This window comes from Trichosurus vulpecula, chromosome 1, assembly GCF_011100635.1.
Source record: "Trichosurus vulpecula isolate mTriVul1 chromosome 1, mTriVul1.pri, whole genome shotgun sequence".
NCBI classification, from domain to species: domain Eukaryota; kingdom Metazoa; phylum Chordata; class Mammalia; order Diprotodontia; family Phalangeridae; genus Trichosurus; species Trichosurus vulpecula.
Genome location: NC_050573.1, coordinates 27,560,557 through 27,570,733, shown reverse-complemented (window position 1 = coordinate 27,570,733; position 10,177 = coordinate 27,560,557). Strand labels below are relative to the sequence as shown.

At 42.8% G+C, this 10,177-nt stretch overlaps 1 protein-coding gene across 1 annotated transcript in view; it reads right to left on the bottom strand.

The window, feature by feature from the left end:
• Window positions 1–713: 713 nt before the first annotated feature.
• Window positions 714–10,177, bottom strand: part of NOS1 (nitric oxide synthase 1) — a 130,109-nt gene continuing 120,645 nt past the window's right edge. The window contains exons 25-29 of the mRNA XM_036741059.1: window positions 9,284–9,405; window positions 6,925–7,073; window positions 4,646–4,840; window positions 4,034–4,152; window positions 714–1,092 (exon numbers count right to left, since the gene is read on the bottom strand). Of these exons, the coding sequence (XP_036596954.1) occupies window positions 1,077–1,092; window positions 4,034–4,152; window positions 4,646–4,840; window positions 6,925–7,073; window positions 9,284–9,405 (601 nt within the window). The 3' untranslated portion in view covers window positions 714–1,076. The remainder of the gene's footprint in view (window positions 1,093–4,033; window positions 4,153–4,645; window positions 4,841–6,924; window positions 7,074–9,283; window positions 9,406–10,177) is intronic.

Sequence of the window (10,177 nt, the reverse complement as noted above, 5' to 3'; positions counted from 1 at the left end):
CGGGGCAGGAATAGGGGGAGGAAGCTTATTCCTTACGAATTCCCATCCATTTCATAGAAAAAGAAACTGAGGCCCAGGGAAGTGAAATGACTTGCTCAATGCCAAATAGTGGCAGAATCAGAACCAGGAGCAGTGTAGCAGATAGACCTGGGAAAGGGTTTGATGGACATATCTGGATGAAGTGTCGAGGGACAGAGAAGCGGGAGCAAGAGCATGGTATATGGAATTCATGAGATGGATTTGCTCCTCAGTGGCTTATACACTGATTGATTTCAATCCCAAGTGGGGGACAAATCATCTCCAGTCATCACAGCCACCCTGACTGCTTGGATGTCAATGCTGTACAATCCAGGGGCTCCCAAGTGGTTTATACAAAACGGTGCCAGCCTTGTTGAGCAGGAACACAGAAGGAGTCAACATGTGCCAAGGGAAAACAGTTTCTCTGCACCAAAGGTCTGCAGGCAACAGGCTTGCACAGGCAAGAGGAGAACAGATGAGGACCCATGCCCCTCACACATATACATACACACACGTGTGCGTGCACACGCACATTGAAAAATGACAATAACTTTTAAAAAAGGATGGTGTGTGACTTTAGGTGCTGGGGACTGTCCATAGGAAGAGACCCACAGCTAGCCTCTCTTCCCCAGTCCCTGCTGCCTTTCCAAAGAAACCCCAGAAAACCAACATGAAAATGCCAAACGGGGGTGATCTGGTGATTTCATGCAGCTGTGGTATGCCCTTGGAATAGAGAGAGAGAAAGGAGGGTGAGAAGAGACGTCATTTTGTAAGAGCCACTGCAGAGGAGAAGCCATTGCATTGCAGCAGAAAAGTTCAGAGGAAACAAATGGGGGCCAAGGGAAACCCCACGGGACTCGAAGTCCGAAAAGAAGAAAAACGAACAAAAAAACCACGACGCAACAACAGGACAAGAGGGAGTGCGCATTTCACGGGAGTCCCATAGGAAAGAGTCAGCAGCGTCCATCTTTCCAAAACCTAGCACCTTCTGCCTGGAGAAGGCCTGGGGGCAGGCAGCCCAGCCTGGCATCCGTTCGAATGGGGCAGAAGGGACCTGGTTAGGAGCTGAACACCCTGTCAGGGAAGAAGGTGGGGGAGAGTGGGGTTAGCAAAAAGCCCTTCCAGTAGGACAGAGACAGCTGTAGAAAACATTCCCACAATCTCCCAAGTTCCTGATATCTTCCTTCCTTCCTTCCTTCCTTCCTTCCTTCCTTCCTTCCTTCCTTCCTTCCTTCGAAGGCTGGGAGTATAAAAGAGAGAATGGAACAATTGTTGCTCTCAAGAAGCTTACCTTATGTTGGGAGAACCATATAGCCATAGACAAGTCAATATGTATACAAAGTAATTTTGATGGGAGTGGATGAGGGAAAGTAGCAACAGCGAAGAATCAAGGAAAGCATTATGTTATTAAAACCATAGCCAGGGAAGTATGATAGAATGGAGAAAAAAGTTATAAAATGCTTTGTGTCATATAAGGCCCATAATGACTTTGAATGAAACTAACTCACTAGGAGAAAAAAACCCAAACCCCAAACAAACCCCAAGATGTTCAGTTCATAATCGGCACATTATCATCTTACTCCAACAGGGCAATGGCCCTGTAGTCTCATTGATGAGAAATTCCTTCCAAAGATTTGATTCACAATCCATTTAGATCTGCCCAAGCTGATTTCTTATCTTGGGGAAAAAATGTGGAGACCTTGTGTTTCAGAAATAAGGTGACTTATGTGTTAAGTATTAAAAAAGAGCTTTCAGTGCATTGAAGATCCATGATTTTTTTTGGAGGTTGGGGACTTCCTCTGCTATCACACAGATTGCTATCTCCCTCCAGCCTGGCTAGTGATCTGCTGTGATCAAAACCTTCATTTCACTACAGACAGCCTTCTGAGGCACATCACTCAACCTAGCTAATCTAGTCCTCAGACAATAGGCTTCTGATGCTGACCAGATATGGAAGCCTTGCCAGCTAGGACCTTTCCAAGATTGTACTTTGTTGGCAGGGTCTTAGAGAACTTGGGATCACTACCACTTCATTACACATGCATCTGAGAAGGAGTTTAGTGGTGGCTTAAAGAAGAGTTCTATTTCAATTCTAAGACAATTTAATCTAAAAGTCTTGGGAAGTAGAGGTCACGTGGTCACCACAAGTTGGAGGGTATGCGTTGTGTGGAATGGCATATTATGGATCTGAAATTATGGTAGGATACGATAAGGTCAGGATGACGATAAAGTCAGCCTTACTTTTAGCCATTAGGGAAGTGATATCTTATCCTCACTTTGTCATGTACTAAGGTATTTCCTATGTGGTCATAGATTTAGAGTTGGAAGAGACCATAGGGGCCCCTTGAGTCCAATCCCTCTATTTTACAGATGAGGAAACTGAGACCTAGAAAGATGATATGACTTAGGGTCACCCAGCTTGTGTCTCAGGTGGGATTTGAAGGCAGGCCCTCCTGACTCCAAGTCTGGTGCTCCATTTGCTACATCATGCTGCTGTCTCTAGTGGAGAGAGCACTAAATCTAAAGTCAGAAGTGAGGGGTCCGAATCCAGCCCTGTCCTTTACTACCTTGGGCAAGTCACTTCATTCCTCGAAGGTCTTAATTTCCTCATTTATAAACTGAAGGGGTTGGACTAAATGACCTCAGACAACCCTTTCAACTCTGAACATGTGGTCCTATGATCTCTAGATGTCCAGAGCGGGCACTAAAATGACGTTCTTAAAATACAATGAATTGTTATTTGTATTCGTGAGAAGACTGCATGAGAGACAGTTTGGTGTAGTAGATAAAGATCTGGCCTGGGAGGCAAGAAGATGTGGATTCAAGTTCTGACTCTGATACATACTGGCTGCTTGAACCCGGGCAAGTTACTTAACCCTTTAACACCTCAGACATTATATATATATGTGTGTGTGTGTGTGTGTGTGTGTGTGTGTGTGTGTGTGTGTGTATGTATACATACATATATTTGGAGGCAATGAGGAGTGACTTGCTCAGGGTCATACACCTACTAAGTGTATGAGAGCAGATTTGAATTCATGTCCTTCTGACTCCAGGGCTGGTGCTCTATCCACTGCACTACCTAGCTGTCCCTGGCTCAGGCATTGTAAGACTCTAGGTTGTAGAGTAAGCTACAATTTGCATGAGTACAGGGAATTTCTTTTCTAGAAGTTTCTTATACCAGCATGATCACAGGTCCCATCTCTCTCCCCCACTCCCAAAGAAAATTGGTGGTTGTCCTTCATACTCGAAGAGGACCAGAATGACATCACTATGTTGAATTGATGTATAGTGTGACTGGCTGGTCAGACCAATGTAAACTTGCAAGGCTCTACCACAGGTCAGGTACAAATAGTGTGCAGGAACACTATATTCTGGTTGGGGAAGTTGGTAGATTGAAGGCAAAAACACAGTGGGAAGTGTTAAAGCTGTCTACAGGTTAGGAATCCCTACTATTTAGTTACGTGGAGAACCATGATTCAAAGAGAAGTCATTTCATGAGATGTGCCCATTGGGAGGGGGAGGGGTCTCAGTAGGTAGGATGAACATTCTATATCTAAGCCAGAACTCTTGTTAGCAGTTCCATTTCCCTGGATGAGCACCATAAAAGGTATCCTCAAATCAATTTTTAAAAGAGAAATGCAGTTCAGGGTGTTAGAGAGATATCCTGACACAAAGTCCCATGGATGGAGAACCTAGGACATGAAGAAGCTGATGATGGGGAGGTTGCTAAGTCCATGGTGGGACCAAGTCAAGGAGTAACTCCCCTGTGATGTAGCTGATGGGGGGAGGTAGTAGGCCATCTTGTAGCCTCCTATTTTAACTAATTATTATTATTAAATAGGTGTTATGATCAGTTATTCGTACCAAATGAATGAACACAATTGTTTCTAGAACGCTCTAAATGTTGGTGCCCTTGGTGAAAGTCCCAGTTGCTCCACCCTAGTTCCAGCTCTAGCCTAAGGTATGCTTGCCTTTGGTCCCTGAAATTTCCATAGAAACAGAGTTGGCTTACTCATCAGTGTCCTTCTTGCTCTCTTCAATGAAGGCAATGGACTCAGATCTAAGGCGGTTGGTCACTTCGTACGTGCGCAGGGTGACTCCAAATATATCTTCATGGTAGCGGTTGTCATCCTAAGGGATAGAAACACTGGCTTTAAGTCCAGAGAGTTCTCTAGAGTCATACAAGAGCCCAACTATTGGTAGGAAATGCCCAGAACTTGGTGGTTTCTAAAAATGTGAGTCAGTGATGGACATTTCTTGCTAACTTGCCATGAGACCTTAGGCAAGTCACTTCCCTTGTTGGGCCTCAACTTTTTCCTTTGTTAAGTAAGAGGGCTGGATAAGGAGGGAGGCAGCTTTGTGGTGTGAAAAGAGGACTGGCTTTGGACTTAGAAGACCTGGGTTTGAATCTTGGCTCTGCTACTTATGATCTAAGCTTGGACGTGCCCCATAACTTTCTGGGCCTCAGGTTCTCCAACTGTAAAGTGAATAGGGTTGAACTTGGCAGCCTCTAAGTCCCTTCCAAACAGCATCTTTGAAATGACTCTTCCAGCTCTTAATAGTCTACTTGGCCTATGAAATGCTCCAGGAGTGGAAGATTCCAGAGCACCGGGTCACCACTCACCCTCAGTTTGCTAATGAACACCCCAGCCTCCTCTGCCGAGAGTCTCCCCTGCTGGATCATGATGCGCTGGATGGCTTTCAGGACGTCGGCAGCCATCGTGACATCCCCACAAACGTAGATGTGGCCCCCTTTCTCCTTCAGGGCTCTGTACACAGTCTCTGCCAGCTGTTCCTGTAAGGCATCCTGTACATATTTCTGTGGGGAGGAGAGAGTGTCAGTAGCAATGACCTGACCAGTCCTAAACCTTGAACATCTTTTTCCTTTCTTTAAAAACAAACAACTTGTTTTTGAAACCAGCAACCCATCCCCTGTAATGAAAACTAAAAAAAGAAAGAGGAGGAAAAGAGAAATTTGGCAAAACCAACCAACTTATCTGTGTCTGACAGCATATGTGATATTTTATACTCATAATCCCCTACCTTTGCAAAGAGCGCAGGTAGATGAATATTATTATTTTTTACTAATAAAGATAATATCTAACAATAACAATGGTAATATCTAACATTTATATAGTGTTTTAAGGTTTGCAAAACACTTGTTAACATTATCTGATTTGATCTTCAAACTCATTTTCTTAATTCCTCTCCCAGGCCAAGCTTTGACTCCCTCCTTTTCAAAGGGTTCCTTCTGTTGATAAAGCTGCCCATTCCTTCTCATTATTATAGGGTTACCTGTGAGGCAGAAAGCCTCAAAGGACTTATGTGATCCCTATCCCTGTTTAAGCTGAGGAAGTTTTCCCCAAGGGACTCCTCCCCACCCCCCGCCATGCTTCCAAGAATCTCGATTCCTAGAATTGGAAAGGAACGTGGAGGCCATCTTGCCAACCCACAGCTGAACAGGACTCCCCAGCAAGCAGCCACCTAGTTTTTTTTCTCCCAAATCCCTCTTGTGAAGGAAAACCCAATACTTCCCAAGGCAGCCCTTTCTACTTTTGAGTAGTGCCAGATGTTGGAAAGTAGACTGTCTTCTTTCCCTAGAATGCTCTCCTTCCTCGTCTTAGCTTTCTGGGATCCCTAGCTCCTTTCAAAACTCTTTGTTGTTAAGTCATCTTCGGTCATGTCCTCATTTGGGATTTTCTTGGCAAAACTGCTGGAGGGGTTTGCCATTTCCTTCTCCAGCTTATTTTATAGATTGAGGAAACCGAGGCAAACAGGATTAAGCAACTTGCCCAGGATCACACAGATAGTAAGTATCCGAGGCTGGATTTGAACTCTTGATTTCAAAACCAGTGCCCTAACCATAGAGCCACCTAGCAGCCCCAGGACCCAGAAGCATTTAAAAAAGAAAGTGCAGTAGAATGAATAAAATCTTGGACTTAGAATCGGGAAGATTTAAGTTAAAATCCTGCCTTAGACACTAGGCAAGTCATTTCCTGTTTCTGGACTTTAGTTCCATCCTTTATAAAATGAGGGGATTGGATTTGATGGGCTCTAAGGACCTTCCACCTCAAAATCCATGATCCTACATCACAATTTTGCCAAAAGCCAGCCCCATACAAATGTCCTCTTCCTTTTTTTAGCTGCTTGAACAGATCTAGTAAACCCATTCTTCTTAAGAGGCTAACTGCTGAGAAGGTTTATTATGTTGTCTCCTCCACATATAATAAAGAACATTCCTGATCCTCCCAGCTTTGGGGTGATCCCTACTCTACAATGACTATGTATAATGTGTTTTGTATCTATTTATTTGGTTATGCATTATCTCCATTCCCTCCACTCCCACCCTACACACATAATTTAAACTCTTTGAGGGCAGGGACTGTTTCATTTTAGTCTCTGTCTCCAGTACTGAGGACAGACAGAGTGCCTAGCACCCAGCAGGTCCCTAGTAAATGCTTGTCAAATCTTCCTCCCTACAACGTTTACCCAAGTTCTCCTACTGCATCTGGGGCCATTTCCAATTGTCTTGATCTATATCTGGCCACCAGACCCAGATGGCTCTGGAGGAGAAAGTAAGGCTGGTGACTTTGCACAACTCTCCCTCACTTAAATACTATTTATTTGCATCTCATTTGCATCTGACATCATGGTCACCCTTGAGAATGAAGGACAAACAACAACCCACTATTGCTAGTTCTGCCCTCTGGCATCAAATAGAACAAATCTAGACCTTGTTTCATGTGACAAGACCTCAAGGCCTTGAAGACACTGGCCTCCAGAGTCACTGAAGTGCTTATGTGTCCTTGGAACTAGAAGGTAGGAGAGAACCCTGAGAGAGGATGGCTCTCCAAGTAGGTACCCATCAGATCGGGGCATGAGAAGAGCAGGGGGATTAATTACCTTTGGTTTGTCTGGCTCACGGGAATAGGCCGTGTACAGCTCTCTGAAGACACCTTTGTTCTTGGCCTGTAGGGTTTCCTCCTTGTAGATGTGGTCAATCTTGGACTGCCGACATCCAAAGACCAGGACCATGGGACATGGAGACATGCCTGGGGGTCAGGGAAACTCAGGTCACTGACAGCACTAGCAGCAGATTAGGTGGAAAGCCCATGTAGAAATAACAGTCATTGCAGTAGTAATAGTTATATACATTATTATAATAATGGCTAATATTTATTTATTTGAGAAGCAGTGTGGTATAGCTGATCTGGAAGTCAGAAGACCTGGGTTCAAGTCCTGGCTCAGACACATATTGACTCTGCAACCCTGAGTATTTCTTAACTTCTTAGTACTCTAAGTACCTCTCTAAGTTGTAAAGAAGATGCTAAATCTATATCAATAAAGGGAGTTCCCTCACCTGGGAGTTCCCTATACCAATGATTGGTGATGGGTCAGTCTTCCCTCCCTCCTTCCCTCTCTCCTCCTCTTCCTCCCTCCCTCCCTTCCTTCCTTCCTTTTTCTCTCCCTCTTTCCCTTCTCTATATTTTGGTTGCTTATCCATTTGGAGCTTTTTCTCGGGATATGGCATAAGGTGCTCATCTAAACCTATTTTCTGCAAAACTGCTTTCCAGCTTTCCCAGAAGTTTTTGTTAAATAGGGAATCCTTTCTTCCATGGTTTGTATTCTTGGCTTTATCAAAAGTTGGACTTACTGCATTTGATTACTTCTGGGTTTTGCTTATCTAGTCTATTCTACTGATATGGTTTGCTATTTTTTTTAAACCAGTGCCAAGGGGTTTTGAGGATCACTACTTTATAGAATAGTTTGAGATCTGCTAATTCTAGTTCCTCTTATCCCTACTTTTCCCTTATTAATTCTTTGAGATTCTAGACCTTTTACTCCTTAAACTGAATTCATCTAGTTCTGTAAAATAAACCCTTGGTAGCCTGACTGCTTTGACACTAAATCCATGAATTATTTTTGGTGGTAATATTAGCATACTGGTCCTGGAGACAGAGGACCTGGTTTCAAATTTCGCCTCTGATGCTCCCTGTGTGACCTTGGGCAAATCATTTAGCTTTTTCAGCTTCGGTTTCCTCATCTGTAAAATGACAGGATTAGACTAGATGGTATCTAAGCTGATGATCCTTTGGCCATTGTTTCTTACATTAATATGGCCCAACCATGAACAATGGATATATCTCCAACTATTTAAATCTTCCTTCATTTCTATAAATATTCTGTTTTATAGTTGTATTTATATAAGTCCCAAATGTGTCTTGGTAGCTTAATTCTCAAATAATTTATGTACTTGGTAGTTACATTGAATAGAATTTCTATTTCTATTGTTCTCTCTTAGCTTTTTGTTTTATTGCAGAGAAAAATGTTGGTGATTTTTGTGGATTTATTTTTTAATCCTGCTCTTTTACCAAAGCTATTAATCATCTCACTTAGTTTGTTCATTGACACTCTGGTGTTTACCAAGTAAACGGTCATGACACATGCATGTAGGAATGATTTTGGCTCATCTTTGTCAATGTTTATACCTTTAATTTCCCTTTTGTCTTATTGCTGTAGCTAATATTTCTAGAACTATGTCAAATAATACTGGAAAGAAGGAACACCCTTGATTTACCCCCTAGTTATTGGGAACACTTCCAGTGTTCTTCCCTTCCAAATAATGCTAGCTCTTTGCTTTAGAAATATACTTTTGGTCATATTAAAGGAAGGCTCTTCTATGCTGAAGTTTTTTATAGGTTTTAGCATAAATGTATACTGTATTTGTTGAAAACTTTTCCTACAGCTATTGAAATAACCATAGGGTTTTTACTATTTATATGATTTATGCCAATAATTTTTCTAATGTCGAACTATCTTTGCATCCCTGGTGTAAATCCAACTTGGTCAAAATGAATTTGTTTTTTAAAATATGGAGATATTTTTGACCAAGGAGCCTTTCTTCAGGCTTTGGATCATTGGATATAGAGTGAGAGAACTTAGGTTCACTTCTCAGCTCTGCTACTTAACACTCATGTGACCTTGGGGAATTACTTTCCCTTGCTGAGCTCCAGTTTATTCACTTGTAAAAGGATGGATTTGAGTTAGAGAATCTTTGAGGCATCTTCCAGTCTAAAATTCTATGGTCCTACCATATAAGTTGTGGCTTACTTTCCCTATGGATATGGCCAGTTCTGCACTCACAGGCTTCAGAATCCTGCTGGGTTGTGCAGGAGGCTGCCTTCCGTAATCTTTGAAGTTGTCCAGTGCTTGCTCCACCATGTGCAGTAGGCAAAGGCTAGAAGGGCAGACCACAACTCACCTTTGTGCTGGATATCGAATAGCCTTTGCTGCCAGAAGCTCCGGAAAGGTGCTATTCCTGTACCTGGGCCAACCAGGATGCAGGGTACCTGGGGATCACGGGGCAAGTGGAAGCTGGGCGCTCTGGACAAAGAAGGAGGACTTATTTCAATACCAAATAAGCAAACAAGCATACAAGCAATTAACTAATTAATAATAATAACAATATCTAGCATTTACATGGCACCTACTGCGTGCTAGACACTGTGCTAAGTGGTTTACAAATGTCTCACTTGAACTCAGACTGACTTAGAAACACTCTGTGGTCTGTAGGTATTACAGAAGCTGGTGGCATCAAACTCAAATAGAAATTACTCCAAATTGACTTAGAAAATGACAAATTAACATTATTTTATTTTTATTTTTGAAAGATTTCCCTACAAACACACACACACACACACACACACACATAGTTCTGGCTCTGCATTCAGGAGTTTTGAAGCACACAAGGGTCCATGAGTCTGACCCTTCTGCTACTGTACCTACCTGAGTTTCAATCTTGATTAACCAGATGACCCATGATAAGTCTCCCAGCCTCTCTGGGCATCAGTTTCCTCATCTGTAACATGTGGGACTCAACAAGTGCCTTTCAGCTCTAAATCTACGATTTCCTTATATGATCCTGAGTCTGACAAACACATTCCCCAAGAGAAGATGTGGCTTTTGCTGAGGCAGGAAAACTCTGCTTCTCTGGTGCAGTTCAACCCACAGAAAACCCTCCTGAATCAACTTGGTTTTACCTTTCTTTTCTAAATCCCCGTCGCAGGGCCTGGGACATAGTAAACACTGTGTAAATGTTTGTTGATTGGCTCACAGACTGTGAATGACTTTCCCCCATAGATCTCTCATAGCCTTG